General features: G+C 55.7%; 1 protein-coding gene and 1 long non-coding RNA gene across 4 annotated transcripts in view; both read left to right on the forward strand.

The window, feature by feature from the left end:
• The first annotated feature begins 3656 nt into the window (after positions 1–3656).
• LHX3 (LIM homeobox 3) lies at positions 3657–10935 on the forward strand. 2 transcript variants are annotated; one of them, XM_038165165.2, is made up of 6 exons: positions 3657–3817; positions 6377–6548; positions 7021–7223; positions 7399–7550; positions 7652–7823; positions 9355–10935. In XM_038165165.2, exons 1-6 carry the CDS (start codon positions 3748–3750, stop codon positions 9771–9773), a joined length of 1188 nt encoding a protein of 395 aa, XP_038021093.1. In that variant the 5' UTR covers positions 3657–3747; the 3' UTR covers positions 9774–10935. The 2 variants fall into 2 exon arrangements, with proteins under 2 accessions (XP_038021093.1, XP_071881431.1); XM_072025330.1 differs by lacking the exon at positions 3657–3817 and adding an exon at positions 5174–5330.
• Positions 10936–15463: 4528 nt separating this feature from the next.
• The window catches only part of LOC106018072 (uncharacterized), a 38576-nt gene continuing 36508 nt past the window's right edge, over positions 15464–17531 (forward strand). Inside the window, exon 1 of one of the 2 annotated variants that reach the window (XR_011804007.1) lies at positions 15464–15768. This is a non-coding gene — a long non-coding RNA (uncharacterized lncRNA). The remainder of the gene's footprint in view (positions 15769–17531) is intronic. The other variant, XR_011804008.1, reaches the window with a different exon arrangement.

A 17531-nucleotide genomic window follows, 5' to 3' on the forward strand; every position in this document is an offset into this window, starting at 1 on the left:
GTAAGGGTCACTTTAATTATAGCACCTGGGCCTGAGTACTAAAACAAATTTTAAGCTACTGGAAAGAGCTGCCCAAGGGTAGCAGGTTGTCCAGCCTGCTCGATCTGTGCTTCGTGCTGGAATCCAGTGAGAGGTCCCTGCAGGACCTGAGTTGAGGGGAAAGCCAGGACTTGCCAAACTTAAGCTTGTAAAATAGTCAACTTCTAACTGACCTAATCTGGGGAAATCTTGGTATCAGCCAGCAATCAAAGAAGTTCACTTTAAAAAAGAAAAAAAAAATAATAATAAAAATAAAAAGCAAACAGCAAGAGGCAGTACAGCAAGTGTTGGGTCTAGGAAATTTTCCCAATTTCTATGGGACTGTGAATTTCCTCTTGTCAGTATCATTGCACGTTTTGAAGCAGAAAAGCTGAAAATTACTCCTGCTGTTCAGAATTTGCTGAATACATTAGCCTGAGTTTGTTTAGTTTTGACTCATTAGTTGTGTTTTCATCTACACAGGAAAGACAAAAGCTTTTGGAGGTTGGTAGGGCTGATTTTGCCATTAAAACAAAGCAAACGTTGTTAGAATAAGATTTGGGGTCGTGTTTTGGTTTTGCTACATACCAATAACTATTATGTTACTGTGGCCCTGCTGGAAACATGACAAAGTGAACAGCTACACAGATTTCCAGTGATGTTTTTTCTTTCTTAAGAGTGTAAAAGCATGAAATGAAGATGTCGATTGTGTCGCTGCCGTAACTCAGTGCTGCCATGTAACTGGCTCAGGCTTTCATTTTAATTGCTCCTAGTGACCTCAGCTGGAGAGGTTTTCTCGACTTTGGGCTCAGTTGTGTAAATCTTGGTTTACTTGTTCTTACTTTGTATCTTCATAATGGAATTTTTTGTCCTTTTACGTACTTTGGTTGTAAAGATGCGTTATGTCTGCTGGGGAATGTGTGATGCTGCATTGCCCCTCTGCACTACCAGTGTCACAAGGAAGTGTTTCCTTTTTAAAGACGCTTCACACCACTTTCTCCTTAGTCCTGGGACTTCTGTTTCTGCATTGTGCTGTATACCAAGTTTCTGCAATGCTATTAATGCTTCCAGAAAGGATTTCTGGCCCTTCGTAATTCACAGAGTCTTCTACAGAGGAAATATTAAAGCTGCATGGAAAATAAAAGGAATACTGTGCAACGTGGCTGGTGAGAGAAAGAAAAGGTGCAAGTGCTAAAGAAACCTGACTAAATTATTCCCGAGAACTCTAACTTTTGTTTTCCAGTGCTGTACCCATCCTGCTGTTCTTAGAACCGGGTGGGAACCGCCGGCCCAACAAAAAGCCCCAAGTGTGTTCTCTAGGCGTGTGCATTGCATATGAGATGTTGAAAATAGTGACTATAACAGTTCAGTAATTTAAATGTTTTATTTATTTGAATTCAGTAACTTGCTGCTTTCATGTCTATTCTTTTGGGGGAGTTGTTTTTGTTTTTTTTTGTGTTTTTTTTTTAACTCTCTCTAGGAAGGAAAAGTGACCATTTTGTACTAAACTGTAAACTAATGTGCTTGTTAAAAATAAATTGCAAACATTTGGGCAAAGTGCTGTGTTTTGGGGTTTTATCTATATTTTCAAGTTCCTTTTAGCTGAACTATATTGCGAGGATAGCTCTCATACACACCCATTTCCCACCATAACCGTTATTTTATGTAGGTGCTTAATTTTGAAAAGTTCTAGTAACATGCAAATTTTATTCCATTTTTTTCCACGGTTCTCATAACTTCATAAAACATTGGTAAACTTTTGTGGGAGTGACAGAAACACTCTTGGCTTGTGACCAGTTATTTTTACATCCAAAGGGGTTTTTGTGTCACCTTGTCCCGTAAAGCCACGGGGCTGCTGCCCCTCATCCCGCAAAGCCCCAGCTGCCAGGACCGTGCCCAGCACCGTGTGCGCAGGGAGCAGCCACCACGCACAACACACCCCAGCTTTCTTAAACTGCTTCCTTAGAGGATCAGACTAAAAATCCACTTATAAAACCGAGCTTAGAAGAGACTGCGTGGGTCATCGCCTGCCCCCCTCATCCGCCCCCAGGAGCTGTTTGTGGCCGTGGGGGGTGTCGGGGAGCCCCAGTGCAGGCGGTGCCAGTGGTACCCGGTTGGATTCACTGCCATACCCAGCACCACTGGGGCACGGTACCAGCGATGCTCTGCCAGCTCCACCCCTTCCCTGGCTGCACTCCAGCCTGGTGTGCCAGGGTACTTTATTTGGGGACCCCAAATCCTGTGCCCCAAAACGTCTCCATGCTTTATCTTCCAACCCTATGGGACTGAGCTGTCCCCCAGGCTGGGATCTGTCCCCTGGCTGCACAGGTATCACTCTCCACAGCTCTGCACCACACAGGAGCTGCAGGAGGGGAGTGGGTGGAAGGGATCCTGGCCCCCCGGGATGCCCGGGGATGGTGCGGGGCTGACACGGGCCCTGCTCCCCGGCTGTCCCCACCGCTGGGCGAAAGTCCCCGTGCTGCCCTCCGGCAGGAACATATGTGTGCTCAGAGGCTCCCGCCCCTAAGCTGCTTTTATTAATTTGTAATCCCCTGCGAGCAGGAGGTAAAGGGATTCGGGGGATTAGCGGGCTCATAGTAACAACCACAATTATCAGCTCCGGCTGCCCGGGACAAGCAGCGCGCACGCACGCACCCACCGGGCTGCACACGGACACGGACACACGCACCCCAACACCTACACACACACACGTGTGTGCACACAAAAACATCCCTGGAATACAGCACAGAACCATCAGGGTTGGAGAAGACCCCCCAAGATCATCCAAGCACGAGTACAATGGAACAGACTCGGGCTCTCGTGGGCACGCACAGTGGTGTGCAGACACAAACCCGCACACCCCCATGGGTACAGGGGCTGACACACGGCCCTGCACACCCGAGCACAGCCTGGCACAGACACACGCAGCCTAAATATGGACACACACACACCCACAAGTGCACACAATCGTGTGTGTGCCCAGCCCTGCGCCTATGTGCACGCACCGTGGCTCTGCACATGTGGAGCCTGCACACGCGTGCACACAGAAACGCACAAATTTCACACACACAAATACAAAAGCACACACAAATGCACACACACGCACACACGTGCACACACACACGCACAACTCCACATCCTCCCCATCCTCAATTAACACAATTAACCTCTGCCAGCCGCAGGGCACTGACCGCCACGGGTCAGACACGCGTCCTCTCCCCGCTCATTAACTAATTAGAGGAGGGGGCCGAACCCCCCAGCACCCCACGGCTGCCGTCGGGGGATGCCGGCGCCGCGGGGACAAACGAAATCCAGGCAGGGGGGCGGCGGGGGGGGCTGCGGGCCCGGTGGGGGGGCTCCACCCGACGGGGGCTCCCTCGGGCCCCGACTGCAGCGCGGATCCCCCGCGGGGGCTTGGCGGGGGCCTTTTGGCACTCGGGGACGGCTGCTACCGGTGGTGACAGCCTTGAACACGCGTGGGACGTCCCCATTCCCCCCCCCGGTCCCTCCCTCCCTCCCTCCCCGAGCTCTTTTGTGATGCTAAAGAGCCCCTCGGTGCACCGCGGCCCAGCTGTGCCCGGCCCGACGGCTCGGTGCCGCCCCCGGCCCGCCCCCCCCGGCTCTCCCCGCTCCGCCCCGGGCGGCGGCCAAGCCCCCGGCGCTCCCCGCTCGGCTCCGCGCGGCTCCGCCACAAACGCGCAGCCCCCGCGCACCTCGGACGGCGCCGCGATGCTGCTGGAGCGGGTCCGAGCCGGCTCGGAGAAGGCAGCGGAGCTCTGCCCCTTCCCGAGGAGCCCAGGTGAGGGGGGGGCCGCGCGGAGCCCCGCGGACACACCGGGAGCCACCGGGAACCACCGGGAGCCCCCGGTTCCGCGCACCCCCGGGGCACCCACGGGACGCGGCCGGGGCTGGCTGCGGGGAGCTGGGGGAGCCCCGACGGCACCGGGGGGGCCCAGCTCCGCCGCCCGCCGCCTTCGTTTCGCCTGGGCATCCCCGGTGGGTCCCAGCCGCCCCCTCCTCAGGATCCCGTTTTGGTTCCTGGGTTCCTTCGGTTCGTTCCCCGTTGCCGTCGGGTCCGTCCCGGCGGGGCTCAGCGGCCCCGCGCACCGCAGGCGATGCGGCACGAAACCGGGGGGCTCCCTCCCGGCCCTTCCTCCCCGGCGGCCGCCACCCCCTGCGCCACATCCCCCGGCTCCGTCCCCCTCCGGAAAGGCTCCCGGTAATTCCTCCCGGACTCGCGTTTTTCCCCCCGCTTTAACGAACGGCGGAGACGTCGGGGCGGGAGGGAACGGGGCCGCGCTCCCTCGGTGCGAGGGCTCCGAACGAAAGCGGGGAGGGGGCGAAGCGGGGACCGGGACGGGAACGGGGACCGGGACGGGGCCGGAGCCGTCGGGGCAGCGGGAGCGGGGCCGGGCAGCCCTGCAGCCCCCCGCCGTGGGGCCGCTGCCCCCGTTTAACGCCCGCTCCGCCGCCCCGCGGCCTCCCCGCGGTCTCTGCGCGTTTGGCCCCGCGGGCAGGAGGCGAAAACCGGCGCGGGGCCAACCCCCGGGGGTAGGAACCGCACCGCAGCGCCGGCTCCCCGCGGGATGCGATGCCCGTAAATAGGGCCGGGGGCCGGGGAGGCAACGCGAAGGGCTCGGCGAGGCTCTAGAGGGGCTCGGGGGGTTGTGGGGGGGTCTCACCGAGCTGGGGTGCCGGGGCCGGGTGGGTGTCCCTTCGTGCCCCCGGTGTGCGGATTCGCGCGGTGCTGTTTTCCCTCGGCAAAAACCCTCGCTCGGCGGCACACAACGAAATCCGGGCACTGATCGCCGCTGAACCCCCCCGGTGCCCCCCTCGGCGGTGCCCCCGAGCCCGGCTCGGCCCCCTGCCCATCCCCTGTCCCGTCGGGGGGCGGCCCCGCCCGGTTTTCGTTTCCGAGCACCCCGGAGCCGTCGCTGTGCCCAGCCGGGAAGGGGCGGCGGGGGGCGGGGGGGGGACGGGGACAGGGACAGGGACGTGCCGCCGGCCCGGGGGGGTTAAATACGGCTCGCAGCGATGCCCGGCGGCACGGCGGGCACGGCCGGAGGCTGAAAATACCGCGCTGCGACCGCCTCCAGCCCCGGCACCGTGGGGGTGGCAGCGGCCGGGGGGGCTCCAGAGCCGCCGCGGTCCCGGGGGGCTGGGGAGGGTCTGGGGGAGGTGGGGGGGGGGCAGCGCCCGGCTCCGAGCCCCGGCCGCGACGGGACGGGCGGCGACTGCGGAGATGCGGAAGATGCGCGGGGGGCTGCGCCCCGCCTGAGTGCGCCGAGCCGCCGGGGGCACCATGCAGCAGCGTAAGGGACAGGGACGGGGACAGGGACGGTGGCCGTGGCCGTGCCGGTGGCATCCCGGTCTCTCCGGGCAGCTCGGAGCCGGCCGCCGCCGCTGCCCGGATCGGAGCCGCTGCGGGAAATTTTTAGCTCGGGCGATTTTTGCTCTTTTTTTAAAAAATATATATATTTTTTTTAATTTTTATTCGGGCATTTTTTGTGAGGGCATTTTTTGCTCGGTCGCGGCTGGGTGTTGCGGGGAGGATTCGGCTGTAAGGACATCTCCCGACCCCGCTCCTGCCCGGCCGTACCGCTCCGTGCCGGTATCTCCGCGTACGGCCCCCCCCGTGGCCGCCTTTATCTGCATCTGCTCCGGGTGTTCCCCACGGCTGTACCTTTAGCGATGCAGCTCAATTTCTGGACCTCAATATCTACATTTTACCCACCTGTGCCTAAATATCGATAGCCGTGTATTTACGGCGATACATCTGCACATTTTCATTTTCTATCTACGTATCAGTTCATTTTCATCTCTCTCTACTTCTATCCGTATCCCTATCTCAGATATTTCTATATCATCTTTACCGATATCTGCAGGGCGAGGAGACCATCCCACTGCATTTTATTTTCTGTATAATTTTCGTTATTTTTATAGAAACTTTCCCCACCCCGGCTAGGCTACCCCGCCGTTATTTGCAGGTGAAATTTTGAAGCGTAGGAAAAGGAGAATAAAAAAAAAAGGAAAAAAAAAAAAAAAGAAAGAAAAAAACGGAATAACTGCGAGGAGACTCTCGGGCTTTTCGGCTCGGCCCGGGTTAATTCCTCCCACCCCCCCCCCGTCACCTCCCTTCTTATTTTCCCCGTCGCCCCCGGGCTCTTCGCAGAGGGAGCTCGGCTCAGGGCCGCTCGCACGGCGCCGCTCCAACGAAATTGAACGAAAAAGCCATTTTTTCGTCCCGGAACCCGGCCGTCCCCAAAGGGGGGGGACCCGGGGAGAACCGGGCCGGGGTCGGGAGGGGGGGGCAGCGGGGCCGTGGGGGCGGCGGCTGACGGGGGGCTGCCTCCCGCAGAGATCCCGCTGTGCGCCGGCTGCAACCAGCACATCGTGGACAGGTTCATCCTCAAGGTCCTGGACCGGCACTGGCACAGCAAGTGCCTGAAATGCTCCGACTGCCAGACGCAGCTGGCCGAGAAGTGCTTCAGCCGCGGGGACGGCGTGTACTGCAAGGAGGACTTCTTCAAGTGCGTGGGGCCGGGGGGGGGCAGAACCGAGGGGGCAGAAAACATCGAGGGGGCAGAACCGAGGGGCAGGACCGAAGGGGAGGCACGGCGGGGGAGCCCCGAGGGGTTGGAGCCCCGTGGTGTAGTAGCCCCGAGGGGGTGGTGGGGTAACCCGAGGGGTAGCCCCGAGGGGTAGGAGCACCGAGGGGTAGTAACCCCGAGGAGTAGCCCCGAGGGGGCGGCACGGCGGGGGTAGCCCCGAGGGGTGGTAGCCCCGAGGTGTAGCACCCCCGAGGTGTAGCACCCCCGAGGTGTAGCACCCCCGAGGTGTAGTATCCCCGACGGGTGGTAGCCCCGAGGTGTAGTAGCCCCGAGGGGTAGTAGCCCCGCGGGGAGCAGCCCAGCCACCGCCGTCCCCGTCCCCGTCCCCCCCCCTCTCCAGCCGCCTCCTCCGCTCTCAGCGGTCGCCGCTTGTCCCCCCCCCCCCGCCCAGGCGCTTCGGGACGAAGTGTGCCGCCTGCCAGCAGGGCATCCCCCCGACCCAGGTGGTGCGGAGGGCTCAGGACTTCGTGTACCACCTGCACTGCTTCGCCTGCATCGTCTGCAAGCGGCAGCTGGCCACCGGCGACGAGTTCTACCTCATGGAGGACAGCAGGCTGGTCTGCAAGGCCGACTACGAGACGGCCAAGCAGAGAGGTACCCCCCCTCTGCCCCTTCCCCTAAAACCCCGGGGGGCTGGGGAGGTCCGGCCAGGGCCCCCCCTGCCCGTCGGGTGGCCGCTGCCGTCGGGGAGTGGGGAGTGGGGTGAACCCAGGGGTCCCGGCTCCCTTCGGGGACCCGGCTGCTGATTTTTCCCCCCCCTCGTCGGCAGAGGCTGAATCGACGGCCAAGCGGCCCCGCACCACCATCACGGCCAAGCAGCTGGAGACCCTAAAAAACGCCTACAACAACTCGCCCAAGCCGGCGCGGCACGTCCGGGAGCAGCTCTCGTCGGAGACCGGCTTGGACATGCGGGTGGTGCAGGTGAGCCCCCGGGGATTTTGGGGGGGGGGGGGGACACAGCTGGAGGTGGGATTGGGGGCACCGTCGGTGCGGAGCGAGCTGCCGGCCTGCCCTGCTCGCAGGTGTGGTTCCAGAACCGTCGGGCCAAGGAGAAGAGGCTGAAGAAGGACGCGGGGAGGCAGCGGTGGGGGCAATACTTCAGGAACATGAAGCGCTCCCGGGGGGCCTCCAAATCCGACAAGGACAGCATCCAGGAGGAGGGCCCCGACAGCGACGCCGAGGTCTCCTTCACAGGTTGGTCCCCGACGGGGCTTTCTGTCTAGTTCACCTTCATTTATTTATCCTGATGGCAGTTTTCGGCTGGAATATGTGAAAGCAGGTTCCCCGGGTGGGAGAGGAGGGCTGGGGGGAGAGGTGCTGAGCTCGGGGGCTGGGGGTGGGGGAATTGCGGGGTGCAGGACCCGTCCCCATGGGGGCTGCCTCCGGTTTGGGGAATGCTCCCGGCTGCCGCTGGGGTGTCCGAGCTGCCCCCCCCACGGCCTTTCCGAGGGGCTCTTAGGAATTCAAATCCCAGAGCCCAGAAGCACCGAGCTGAAGCATCGGTAAAAGCATGTCGATTTTTTTAAATCCTCCTTAGAGGCAGTTTTATTCGCGTGGCCACAAGTTTCCAGCTCCCACAGGACCGAGCAGCAGCTGCCCCCCTGCTCTGTGCACAAAGGAGGTGGCTTCATGGGGGAGGCTGGGGCTGCAGGGCCCCGTTTTTGGGGCAGATCACACCTGTTTTTACTCTCACCCAGCCCGGCTGTCCAGACCCAGGGCAGCTCGCTGCAGGAGCAGGATTTGGCCCTGTGCTGGGGGCTGCTGTGCCCAGGGGCCGCATCCTGCACGGCCCCAGAGCAACCCCAGCACCAGAGGGGCTCTGCTGAGGATTTTTGGGCTGCGTTACTGCAGGGCTTGGCCGTGAGCATCGCTCCCACGAGCCCAGGAGAGAAGCTGAGATGCAAACCTGTGCCCACCCGTCTGTAGGGCACGTGTGTTCCTGCTCACACGGCTCCGTGCTCCAGCTTCTCTTCTGCGTCCCTAAATACTGTTTGATTTTCAAGCCTGTGTATACACACTGCGCACCGGCGTCATTAAATATGAATACACTATAAATAATAACTAAAAAACGTTGAACAATTATTGATAGCTTGATGCCAGAAACAGGTTTGTATCCTAGGCAACAGAGCGGCTCTCGCCGTCCGTAAAACCCCTGATGAAAGCAAACAATTTTTGCTGGTAACTTAAAAAATATTTTTCAGAAGTATTCTGAAGTCATACAAACACATTTCATTAGCCTGTTCCTGAGCCAACAAATACTGCCGAGATTTCATAGGTTTTCATTTTATTTTTTTTTTCTGGGCAATGGAAAGTTTTTCTCGAGCTGGTGAGAGCTCAGGTAGCTCCTAAAAAAGGGCAGCAAAATTCAAGATAAACCTCAAAGCCAAACAGAAACGCAGAAGTGAAAGATCTTGAACTCAAGCTGCCCTTCGAAGGATTATTTTTAAATCAGAGCCTTACATTTTAATATGTGCTTTTCGTGCTTTTCGTGCACATCTTTTAGATCCAAAATGTATTAGACATTTGTACTCAGACAAAATAATCCCGTAGCCTTCTACAGAGACCCGTCAGCAAGGACAGGAATAATAAGGAATTACAAGTAGGGAGCGCGGGGCTGCTCAGCTCCATCCATCTCATCCCTTTATACCCGGGGCTCATGGAGCTGCCGTGCTGCTGCCGGCGGTGCTGGTGCTCTCCCAGTACAACCAGTGCGCTTCCCTTTCAGACGAGCCCTCCATGTCCGAGATGAGCCATTCCAACGGGATTTACAGCAACCTCAGCGAGGCGTCCCCGGCCCTGGGGAGGCAGGCTGGGACCAACGGGAGCTTTGCTCTGGATCACAGCGGCATCCCAGCTCAGGACCAGTACCACGACCTGCGCTCCAACAGCCCCTACGGGATACCCCAGTCACCAGCCTCCTTGCAAGCGCTGCCGGGCCACCAGCCTTTAATCTCCAGCTTGGTTTACCCCGATAACAGCCTGGGCATCATAGGACAAGGCGGACAGGGGGTGCCCCAGCCCATGAGGGTCCTGGCTGGGAACGGACCCAGCTCCGACCTCTCCACCGGCAGCAGCGGGGGGTACCCGGATTTTCCTGCCAGCCCGGCCTCGTGGCTGGACGAAGTCGACCACGCTCAGTTTTGATACAGGATCCAGCACCGTGCAGTGGGAAGGGGAAGGACCCGTCGCTCTCAAACGCCGTCTGCTCCCAGAGGAAAGGCAGGGACAGGCCGTGAGGAGGAGCGGGGCAGGAAGGCGCCGGCACGGCGAGCACCGACGGGCTTTCGGAGGCGGCCCGGCGGTGGGTCAGCAGCGGACGGCGGTCAAAGGGAGACCACGGCATAAGGGAGGGACGTCCAAACGAACTGGTCATTGTGTCTTTACTAAACACCGAGACTTGTGCTTTACATTTTTGATAGAAGGTATTTTGCTTTCTGTTGTCAGTGCATTCTCCAAAGCGAGGACTTGCTCCGTCACCCATCCACGCCGAAAACCTTTTTAAGAGAAAATAAAGTCCTCGTCCACAGTAAAAGGTGTGACAATGTCTATATTTCTATAGGAGAAATGTTGATAGTGAATCACTTCAGAAACCCATGGTAGAAAACCTCTCTGTTCTTCCAGCAGATTTTTTAAAAGCGCCCCGATGCGGTATGTTTTGTTTTATTTCCAATTTACGTTCACTTTTCTAAAATGAAATGTTCTTTAATATGCCAATCGCTGATCAGCAACTCTTCTCCTTTGTAAAGTGAAGCTCATTTGTTAACTCTGCTTCTCATCTTTTTAATTTGTAGATTCCTAGTTTAATTCTTCCAGATAAGCATTAAACTGCGAATAGCTGTATTTATTACCAAATAACTACACTTTTATCACGAGGGCAAGAGGTGTTTTTTCTTGGCCCGGGAACACCAGTGGCTCTGGGTTGTGAATTTCATGTTTTTCTTTAAATTCCCTTTGCAAGAGTTTTACTGCAAAGCGTCTCAGCCTCGTCCTGATGTCTTGTTGCCAAATTCCTTCCCAGGAGGGCTCTGGGCAGGGGCCGGTGGCTCCGTTTCAGCCGCTCCTCGTCGTGGAGAGCGCTCGCCTCCCTGGTGGCACTTCTCTGTCTGAGGCATTTGTGTCATCCCACAGATACGGCACGAGCCGACTGTGAGGAAGGGCAAGGCATTATGTATATTGTTACCTGTAAAAATGGTTGAATTTACTGTAGATGATGTGAACGTCCCGTGTCTTTTATTTATATTCTCGCTTTCTCTCTGATGATCAAATACTTCAAGACTACAAATAAATTTGTCAGCTAAGCTTTAAATAGTCTTCTGCTAAATTCACATCAAAAGCATCAATAGAGGTAAATACCACACCTGGAAATAAAAGGAAAAGCCCCCAAAACTTGAGGCTCTGATCCACTAAAGTGTCAAAGCGCGCTCTTCCCAGCAATACAGCAGCAATCCCACTGATGTAAAAATATTTTGATGAACAGAAACAAAAAATGATGGTTTTAGAGGCTGGCAGCCCATGGGAGATCCAAACAGCATTGCCCAAAGCAGGCACAGCCCCTGATCATTTTTGGTGGTCGTGGTTATTTTCAGCATTCATTGCAAAGTTAGAAATAGGTAAGGCAGAAAGTTGTGGCGACAAAGCAAGAGCAATTCCCAGAGCCTGGTGTTGTACGGCTGTGAACTGGAAGCTGTGCACAGGGAACAGTGCAAAATATATTGAAATATTTCAAAGAGAAATCAAGGAAAAAAAAAAAAACACTATGGAATTAAGTTTGGCCAAACATACACATTCCCTGTGTGTGTACACACACGAGAGGTGCGTGCATGCGTGCGTCTTCATATACGAATGCCTCCAGTCCCACAGCTCGGAGCAGAGGGAAGCTCTTTACTGAAATCTGATTCAAGAAGCAGGTGGGAGATATTTTTTAAAGCACGTGGGCTTCCAGCCTCTCCCTGCCCCGGGAAGCTGGGACACATTTGTGAGCAGCTCTGAGCGCTCACAGCCCAGGCGACTCCGCAGGGAGCAGCCGGGCAGGGAAGCGCTGTGCTGTGCCCAGGGTTTGAGCCCCTTCCCTTAGCCTGCAGGAGCAGATGCAAAATATAGTTAGCCTGCAGTGCTGTGCGAGCGTCTCCCCTTACACACATCACATCCGAGAAGCAGCACGTCACGTCCAGCCGGTGCTGTCGGCAGCCTGCCGGGGCTGAGCTGTGCCCCCCGCGATGCCCACGGCTGCTGCTGCTGCAGGGCGAGCTGCCAGCACACAGCTCCTGGGGGTTTGCTGCCACCAGGACTGGGGCTAAAGCACCCAAAGCACAACAGATTTGGGTGCAGAATTCACTCTTTTTGCACGAGACCCAGTCCAAGGGCTATGGGAAGGCAGGGAGAAACCCCACAGTGCAGCACTGGGTGGCTGCTGGTGTGAAACCCCTCGTGCCTCAGCTCCTGGGGGAGATCTCAGGTGGGTGATGCTGAATTCAGCCTCTGCCAGGCCTGAGGCTGGAGCTGGGCTCAGCAGCAGGGCTCGGGAGCTGCTCTCTGCCTGCACCAGCACCAGGGAGGGACAGGACAACTGTTGCTGCTAGCTCGGGGCCACATTGCAGGGACGTTTCTTACTGAACCATAAGAAGTAACCAGAAATTTATGGGATTTTAAAAATCAGATGACAAATCTTCACCCAAGAAGAAAAGAGTTCTTGTTGTCAATAATTTTTATTATTATTTTTTTCCTTTTCTATTTCTCTGATCTAGAAACACCCCATCCAAATCAGGCTAATTGTTTTGCATTGAGACATTTGGCACTTAAAGTATAAATAATAATTTCCTAGAAAAGACTGACTTTGAAGAGAAGAAAACAAGAGCAGAAAGACAGAAATGTAGTCTAATTCAGGCTGATGATGCTGTTATAAAACCACTGTCTAGAGACTGTAGTTATCAAACAACTATTCCGTAGATTTTTTTTCCTGGTTTCCCCCACAGCAAACACCCGACACTGTTCCCCTCGCTTGGGGAATTGCCCGGGGATGCCTGGATTTAAGAAAGGAAGAAATGCAAATTTCCCCCTGCTCCTTTGTGCTTTGCTGAACGGCAGAAGGGGCTGGAAGGTCCTGATGTTTGCGGTTGTCTGCATGCAGAGAGGAGCTCCCCGACCACCCTGTCCCATCCCGTCCCATCCCACAGGAGTCGGGGGTTGCTCTCCTTCCAGGGCTGAGGCCCAGGGGTGCCATTAATATAAATGCTTTCCTCCTGTTAAAAAGAAAACCAATTTGGAAGAAGCAAATAAAACTAACAGCATGCAACTGACTGACAGCTTGTAAAGCCCAGGCGGAATTAGGAAGAGGGGCTTTGCACTGCTCGGTTTGCAGGGGGGGCTTTATAACCTCCGCTGGTTCGTGTGAGTGCATGACAGGAGCTAAGGCTTTTTTTGTGCTCTCCAGGAGGAAAATCTAACGTACGAATCTTTTCTTTCTGAACAGCGATTTCACATTTCATGAGTCCTTGTGCCCTGAGCTCGTGTTCCCTGCAGATGCAGGAAATGTTTAGCTTTCATGCCAAACAACAGAAATAACTAATTTTTTCTCGTCCTGATTCCCTGTGACAGGCAGACCTCTCAGGCCAGGCGAGAGCCCCGCCACCCTTTTGTTTGAGTTTTTTTGGTTTCCACGGGCTCAGCTCTGCAACCTGCTCACAGCGGAGCGGAGCCAACTCCTCGCGGCCGTAACCTGACGCGGCGAAGCCTGCGCAGCCCAGGGAAGGCAGGAAAGCGGAGACCTGCACAATTTATGCACCGAAACAACATTCACAGGCAGCAAATGGCTTTGTTAAAACATGACAGGGAAACCAAACGAGCAAAAATATGCTGGAAAAAAAAAAAAGCAAAGGTGTTTAAATTAGTTTTTCTTTTTTTTTTTTTTTCTTTCTGACATCTTTATTACGTCTCTAAGCGGGATGCATTTTGTGCTAAAGCACACGCAGGCGTGTTTGTTGGCACAGATGTAGTGGACAGGGAACAGAGCCCAGCAAAGGCGTTGATTTAGGGCACACGAAGCACTCGCTGCTTTTGTGCTCAGCATTTCACAACGTGGTGATGAAAAATATTTTAATAACCAAGTATGCGAGGCTTCTGGATTTAAATGAAGTTCTCTGTGTTAGAACGCAGTTTCTGTACGTGAGCTCTCTTTCCATTTTGAATGAAGGCGCAGGTAATTTCCAACAGCGGATGAAACAGACCCTGGTGCTGCGGACCCGATCGGAGGAGACCCGGCTGCCTCCTTCCTCACAGCTGATCCCAGGTTGTGAGGCACTGGGATTCCTGCTCCGAACCCAGGGAAAGCAGGGGGGGAAGCAGGGGTGGTTTGGGACACAATGTGTGACTGATCCCCCTCCCCAGGGTGAGGCAGCGATCGCAGGCTTGGGACAGAGGCAGCTCAGTGAGTGCCGCAGGAACGATGCTGCTTTAACTGGGCAGCCTTGGTCCCCAGCCCAAACACAAACAAATTCCACACCTTTTCTATTTTTATTTATTATTATTTTTTAACTCCCTGGTTATTTTTCCACTGCTGTCTGAGAAGCGTCTCTGTCTCCCCGGGGATGTCACAGCCACTTGCTGCCGCTGCCTGGCTGGACACGCGTCCCGCGTCCCCAGGCTCTGCCCTCCCCGGCTCCTCCGCCTGCAGGAGCCTGCAGAAAGTCTCCGAGTCAGCTGGAGGCGAGTAAATCATTCCTGACAGCTACATCTCTACAGGGCAGTTAGAATTAATGTAACAATTTGGCGTTTAATGAAGCAACAACACGCCGGGCCGCGGAGAATAGCCGGGACCTGCTGCAGTCACATCGTAATCCCTCGGGGACCCAAACGGCAGAGCCTCCATCAGACGCCGACCTGTTCGGCTGCAAAAACGGCCGTGGGGGCGGCAAGGCTGGGCTCCAGCTGGGCTCCATCCAGACCCAGTGTTGGGTCCAGCAGCAGCGGCCCCGGGGACATGCGTGGGGCTTCGTCACCTGCACCCCTTTGGGGACCCCCCCAAGCACCAGGGTTATCGGGGAGCCCTCGTCCCGAGGGAGGTGGTGAGATGCCGAATCGATGCTGGTTGTGCAAAACGTGTCTGGGGAAGCTTGAGGGAAGAGGAGAGGAAATAAATCAGCCTTGGAGGTGCTGGCAGGACAGCGTGTTTTGCAAATGAACACCGTCTGGATGGGGTGCTGTGCACCCAGAGGTCTGATGCCCGCAGATGTTGCAGGTATTCCCTCTGTCTCCACGATAAGTCCTCTGCAAAACACCATGTGAGGGAGGGAGGGGAACAAATGCAAATGGCTTTGGAGACAATCTCCTCTCCCCCATGTATATACATATGCTCTCAAAGCGTTGCAGTTTGCAGCAGCTTGGATGCTTTAAAATAAATCATGCAGGGCTTTTTTTTTTCTTTTCTTTTTCTTTTTTTCTCCTCGCTCCTAAATGAAACCATAGCACAAAACAACGTCCCCAAACTCTCAAAGCCCTCGGTGCTGGTTCTGCTCTCCGGGGCTGGCCAGCGTGTGTGTGGCCACAAACCTCCACGCGCTGCGTGGCGAAGTCTCACGGTCGCCGGCTTTAAGGGCTTGACAGGTTTATAAAGTGCTGAGTGTCCCGGAGGGACGGCGGCACTGTTTGCAGAGAAGATGAAGCGTGCCATATCCAGCTGGTCTAACGAGGCAGCGGGAAATCTAAATTAATTCAGGAATCACTTCTGTTTTGCCGAGGGAGGATGTGGGTCTCAATCCACGGAAAGAGCACGTCGGGGGAATACTCATTAACGGCAGGCGTGGGGGTGCAGTGCCAGGCTCCCCCCTCTTACACCGGGGTAAATCAGGGGGCATTTAGCAGAGGTACAGAGCAGTGGGATGAAATGGGGCTGTGTCATATTTGGGGTGGGAGCCTGGTTCCCACCTGCAAGTGCTGATCCTCCCCAGCTTCTCTAAGGACAAACCCACCTCAACCACTGCCACCTGGGCTCTGCAGGTGAGGCTGGGGGCATTTAATCAATCCTGCTGCCTGTCCCCCTTCCCCTGGGCTGTGTCCTGCCGCTCCACCACATCCCTCCTGCAGCATGGGCTCAGCCTCGGTGCCTGTGTTGGATTTGGGCCTCAGCCTGCCCTCGGTGCTACAGGTCAGTGGGGGGCTGTGGGGCTTGTCCCAAGGGCACGGGTTGGGGCTGGTTTCACCTCTGAGTTGGGGTGCTTGGGCTTCCCTGGGGTCATCTTGGCCTTCACGTAGGCCATGGGCTGGGTGAGGTGTGACTTCTATCCAGGGAGAGGTTGGGTTCCATCTTGTGTCTCTCCTAACTGTAATGGAAGAGAAACAATGACACAAAGCTCAGCTCAGGTGATTCCAGTGGAGCATACAGGCCTGTCTTTGAACACAGCCTGGGTTTGATGGGCTGCAGTTGTTGAGTGGTTCCATTTTGTGAGGACACAAAATGTGGCTGATTTTCCTTCTGTGTGCCCCAACCTGAGCCAGGATTTAGTGGTTAGTGACTAACCGTCATTAGTTTTGCTCTCAAAAGTGGTTCCCCCCATTGCAAGGCAGAGGGCTGCAGGCAGCCTCCATACACAAGGCCTCAGCCTGTGGGGATGAGGCTCCAGTTGTTGAGTTTATCCTTTTGAATTGGCCCCACAGTAAATGGGGTTTTTATGAGTGTGATTCAGCTGGGGCAGAGCCAGGCCCTGCTTCTGCTCCTTGCCACCAGCACCACTTGGCACGGCCTTCTCGTTTTCACTCTCTGAGTGTGGCCTCCTTGCTGTGCCCTGCTCCTGACAGGAGGCTTTCATGAGCTTCAAAATTAATTTTCCTGGAGTATCCTAATCATGCTGCTTGTTGAAATGTTCCCCGTTATGCTCTTACTGGGACTTGGCTCTGGGGGATAAGATTGTTCTGATGAAGCTGCCCGATATGGCAAAATTAAAACTTATTCTGGTTTTAATTTGTACTAATCATACACTCAGAAATAAAGAATTGGTCCCCCAAGTGTTTTTCTGGACTAGAGGACCAGACTCATTTATTTGCACGGATTAATATGCTGCCTGCTAATTGTGGGATGCCGACATTAGCTGTGCTGCAGCAACAGGGCCACAGGACTGTGGTGGCTCGATCTGGAGGCACAACAGGAGCCCAGACCCATCAGAACAGATTTGTGCAGGTTTTGTTATCACTGGATTTGCCAACAGGACAATCATCATTTTCAGGGGAAAGAATAATAATAAAAAAAACCCTTGTGTTAGTTGAAGCATCTCATTAACTCAGGAGCACTAATTGGATACGCTTTGATCAGATGGGGTATTTCTTTCACCCTTTGGTATAAAAGGGAGGGTTATGTCCTCTGTGTGAGATGCACTGCTCAGACCAAGCAGAGCACTGCAGGCTCCTGCATTTCCCCATGACCCATGGCACTCACAGAAGCTGCTACTGAAATATCAAAGCTCAGAGCTTTGCAGCTGGTGTTTGGTATTGGGACTGCCTCAGGTGTGCAGCCCGAAAGGGGTCCCTGTGCCTCAAAGGGGACTGGGGGCAGTAGATCCAGGTGCGAGGTGATTCTGTACCCGTGTGTGTCTGAGCCCCTGCTTCTCCTGCAGGCACAGCACAGCTGGAAGGCGATCGCTCCTGCAGCTCCGTGGGCTGGCGTGCTCCTGCCATAAATATTGTATCAGGGCATGCAGGGATCGAGTTGCAGCACAGGGAGCCCCGGTAGGGTTGTGGCAGAGGGCAGGGAGACGTGGCTGGGGGCTGATGAAGGCCCGGAGCCAGCACCTGCCTCCCCAGGGAGATGCTTTCCTTCCCAGCAAAAGGACCTGAGTGATCGTCCTCCAGCAGGGCATGGGGAGAGGGAAAACCGCCCAGACCCCAATGCTTTCAAAGGTGTCTCTGTCCCTGTCT

Source organism: Anas platyrhynchos, chromosome 18, assembly GCF_047663525.1.
Source record: "Anas platyrhynchos isolate ZD024472 breed Pekin duck chromosome 18, IASCAAS_PekinDuck_T2T, whole genome shotgun sequence".
In the NCBI taxonomy this organism is placed as follows: domain Eukaryota; kingdom Metazoa; phylum Chordata; class Aves; order Anseriformes; family Anatidae; genus Anas; species Anas platyrhynchos.